The following is a 3,363-nucleotide window of genomic DNA, read 5'->3' as shown; positions in this document are numbered from 1 at the left end:
TTGCTTTATTAATTTAATTGAAGTGGAATTTAAAAATTCAAATAAAAACCATTGATTTTTGGTAATACGTACCGTATGCAACCAACTTTTGTTTGTTTATGTACCAGACAACCAGAACTGAATTTTAAGTTAAGCTCCCTAGTAAATACTCCGTACGTAGTTTATAAATACTAAAAAAAATATAGAGTTTACAAATTTATTATTACACTATTTTTTATTTACTTTTCAATTTTACCATTTATATATCCAACTAATTATATTTTTCTTGTCAAAAAATAAGCAATTAATTTTCATATATCACAATCAATCTTATTACAACATGTATTTATTTATTTAATACGACAGGTCATGTCATGTCATGAACCAAATAATCATGTCACAGACACTATACAATTGTCACGCTATATCACCCAACCCTTCTTTTATGTCAAAATCCTTGCTATGTCTATTGCAAGTAGTACATTAAGACTTTAATTATATATCACTTGTAACATACACGTATTGCCTAATTTTGTGCCCGAACGAGTGGCGAGGCCAGAGGTGAATGCGGCGACATCCAAGCGAGAGGAGAGTGTGGCGACATACGGTGAGGAGTCAATATCTCGTCGAGCCTTCTTGACGATAACTTGAGGTGTTGGTTGTTTTGCCAACATTGTTTCTGTGTCTTGATCTTGACTTCGAGCATTTTGTTCTTTAGAACGAATGTTTTAATCCTCCTTAATGCAATCATTGTGGTCTCATCGTCCATATTTGCAAAACAAACACGAAACCAACCTGGCTCCGAGCAATGAAAAGATTGTCCAGGTGAAACGTTGAGTTTAATCTCGTTAATTATAATTCGCCAAAATGTCATTTCTGATTCGAACGTTGGCTCTTTTAAAAATCGACGCAAATCCATCCAGAAAAACAAGCCCGCATTACTTTCCAAACTTCCTATTCCAACTTGAGCTAACCCACGGGTAAACATATCATGTCTGTGGGCCAGCCTAATTCTACTCTCGGATATAAAGTTCACAACAAACATATTATCCGAGAGCATAGACGCTAGCATGTGTTGAGTTTGAGTTGAAACAAGCCCAAAGCTCGACATTTTTCGAGCGATACTCACAACATGGTCGTTGTAAGAGTACACGATCCCCACTCTAAAGCCTGGGAACCCCATATCTTTTGAAAGACTATAAACAATATGAATTAAGTCGCGGTTGCATTCGGGCTCTTCCTCTATGATTTCTGCAATGCTAACGAATTCGTCACCGGCCGTTACTGTGCCTGCGTAAATCTCGTCACATATGAGGTGTATGTTTTTGTCATTGATAAAGGTCACGAGATCTTTTAAAGTTTCCTTATCGAAATGAGTGCCTAATGGGTTTGATGGGTTAGTTATAAGCAATCCTTTAACTTTGATGTTGTCTAGTTTCGCTTTTTCGTAGGCAGTTTCAAGAGCTTCTTGGGTGATATTAAAGTTATTCGAGCTTTCACAAACAACGGGTAACAACTTAACCCCAGTTCGCCACCTCAAATCGCGATCAAACCTACAAAATTCAGAACCAAATGCTTTAGTCTCACGATATAAATTATATACAACATTCTTGTTATATATAAGACATAGACAATAGTCCATAGTACAATAGCCCTATGGGCCGTCGTTAAGATGGATAAATAACTTATACACTGCCGATTACAATTGGATTTAATGTGACAGTTATTGAATTGTACAAACTTTTTAAATACCTTAATGACAACTATTATTATTATTTACTTTTATTTATATGTATATAAGAAATGAATACATACCCCGGATAATAAGGGGTCGGAACTAATAATGCTTCGCCGGGATTGGCTAAGCAAAACGCCACGGTTTCATGAGCACCGGTGGCGCCACCACTCATTACAATTCGGGTGGGGTCGAACGTAACACGATTTCCTCGGACTTGGCTCATGAAGTTAGCAATGGCGGTTCGAAATTCGGGCAAGCCATGGTAGTCTTGAAAGATAGCCTTCTCTTTGAAGTCAAAAGCACCTTGTGGTGTACATATTGATGCACTTGGGTTTGCCTCAATCCATTCTTGGATCAAATCAAAACAAAGCTGAAGAAAAGAAAAACAAAAAATAATTAGCAAAAACGTTTAACATATAAATTTATTTTATTTTGTTATGAAAAAAGTGTTGTACATTATGTTTATGTCTTAACTTTAATTAAAGTGAAGGTTATTGAATTATATGTGCACCTGATTTTCGGCAAGGCCCATTTGGATAACGCCGTTGGGATTGTGTTGAAGGTGGAAAGGGTTGGTGTCGTAAGCCTTCCAACCATCGAAATAAGGCGAGTTTTCCCCATGTCCATTGTTGGTTGCGATTTTCGACAAGTTGTTGTCGTTAACCATGGCAACATCCATTGTTATCGTTGTTTGAGTTACAAAAATGAAAAAATTGGTACGTAGTTATAAGTTCGATGAAAGTTTAGTAAACAGCAGGCGAATGTGAATTAAATTAAGCTGAGTTGAGTGGATGATGAAATGTAGGAGAGAGATTTATATAGAGGACTTAATGGGTGGGGTTTGGGAAGGAATTATGAAGGTTCGTTGGTGAAAAGTATTTGGTGGCTGCCATCTTAATTTTATCAAAATTTTAGGTGTTTTGTTTGATCTTCACATCTTATTATTTTTATGTTTGCACGCTAACATACATTTATACCGAAGACCGTTTATTTTTCCGAAAACATAAGATAAAATAATGTCTTATTCTGTCTCCAAACTCGTAGACTTAGAAATGTGCTTTTAAGTAGCGCAAACAGGATTAAGTGATTTTGCAGACATAAAAACAGACAGTCTTCTATATTCAGCGTACAGACCTTTAGACCACATCTTCATTACAAGCATGGTATGCATATTTTCAGACAAAAACATATTAAAAAACAAACTAACCTTAGACTTGTTTAGTGTACTATACTCAAATTTATTAAACATAATCACGTACCTAAAGTTAATGATGTTATTAACAAGCAAAAAAAAAAAAAAAAAAAACTGACTGTATTTTTTTAACATGGGTATCCAACTTTTTCTTTAACTGACTAATCTTAGGGCGACTAACCGCTTTGCGAGTAGCCCGGAGTCATTACAGGCGAACTTTCGTGACCATGAGGGAGAATAACTTTGTGAATAGAAGGAATCGAACTCTTGACCTCCATATTGAAAGGTCAGGGTCTTACCATGCCACCAACATCCTCATGATTAAAAAAAACTGTATTACATATTATAATTATTTAATTTTGGATTAAATGTTATCAGATGCATTGATCATTTCAAGTTTTTGAGACGTCATTATGACTCAGATAAATATTATTTTGATATTCGGAAAATAATT

At 35.4% G+C, this 3,363-nt stretch overlaps 1 protein-coding gene across 1 annotated transcript; it reads right to left on the bottom strand.

The window, feature by feature from the left end:
- Window positions 1-299: 299 nt before the first annotated feature.
- LOC139857666 (1-aminocyclopropane-1-carboxylate synthase-like) lies at window positions 300-2,485 on the bottom strand. Its single transcript, XM_071846491.1, has 3 exons — window positions 2,229-2,485; window positions 1,795-2,087; window positions 300-1,532 (listed from the first exon to the last, which is right to left on the bottom strand). Exons 1-3 carry the CDS (start codon window positions 2,394-2,396, stop codon window positions 506-508), a joined length of 1,488 nt encoding a protein of 495 aa, XP_071702592.1. The 5' UTR covers window positions 2,397-2,485; the 3' UTR covers window positions 300-505.
- Between the last annotated feature and the right edge of the window lie 878 nt (window positions 2,486-3,363).

This window comes from Rutidosis leptorrhynchoides, chromosome 7 (genome assembly GCF_046630445.1).
Source record: "Rutidosis leptorrhynchoides isolate AG116_Rl617_1_P2 chromosome 7, CSIRO_AGI_Rlap_v1, whole genome shotgun sequence".
Lineage (NCBI taxonomy): Eukaryota > Viridiplantae > Streptophyta > Magnoliopsida > Asterales > Asteraceae > Rutidosis > Rutidosis leptorrhynchoides.
The sequence above is the reverse complement of the archived record's forward strand: the minus strand, read 5'-3'. Positions and strand labels throughout refer to the sequence as shown.

Bases quoted from the DNA above. Each gene is read 5' to 3' on its own strand.
- LOC139857666 (XM_071846491.1), bottom strand. From the start codon at position 2,396: ATGGATGTTGCCATGGTTAACGACAACAACTTGTCGAAAATCGCAACC. The intron at 2,088-2,228 runs GTGCACATATAA...TCTTTTCTTCAG, and splicing joins TGGGCCTTGCCGAAAATCAG to CTTTGTTTTGATTTGATCCA. The intron at 1,533-1,794 runs GTATGTATTCAT...TGAATTTTGTAG, and splicing joins CCGACCCCTTATTATCCGGG to GTTTGATCGCGATTTGAGGT.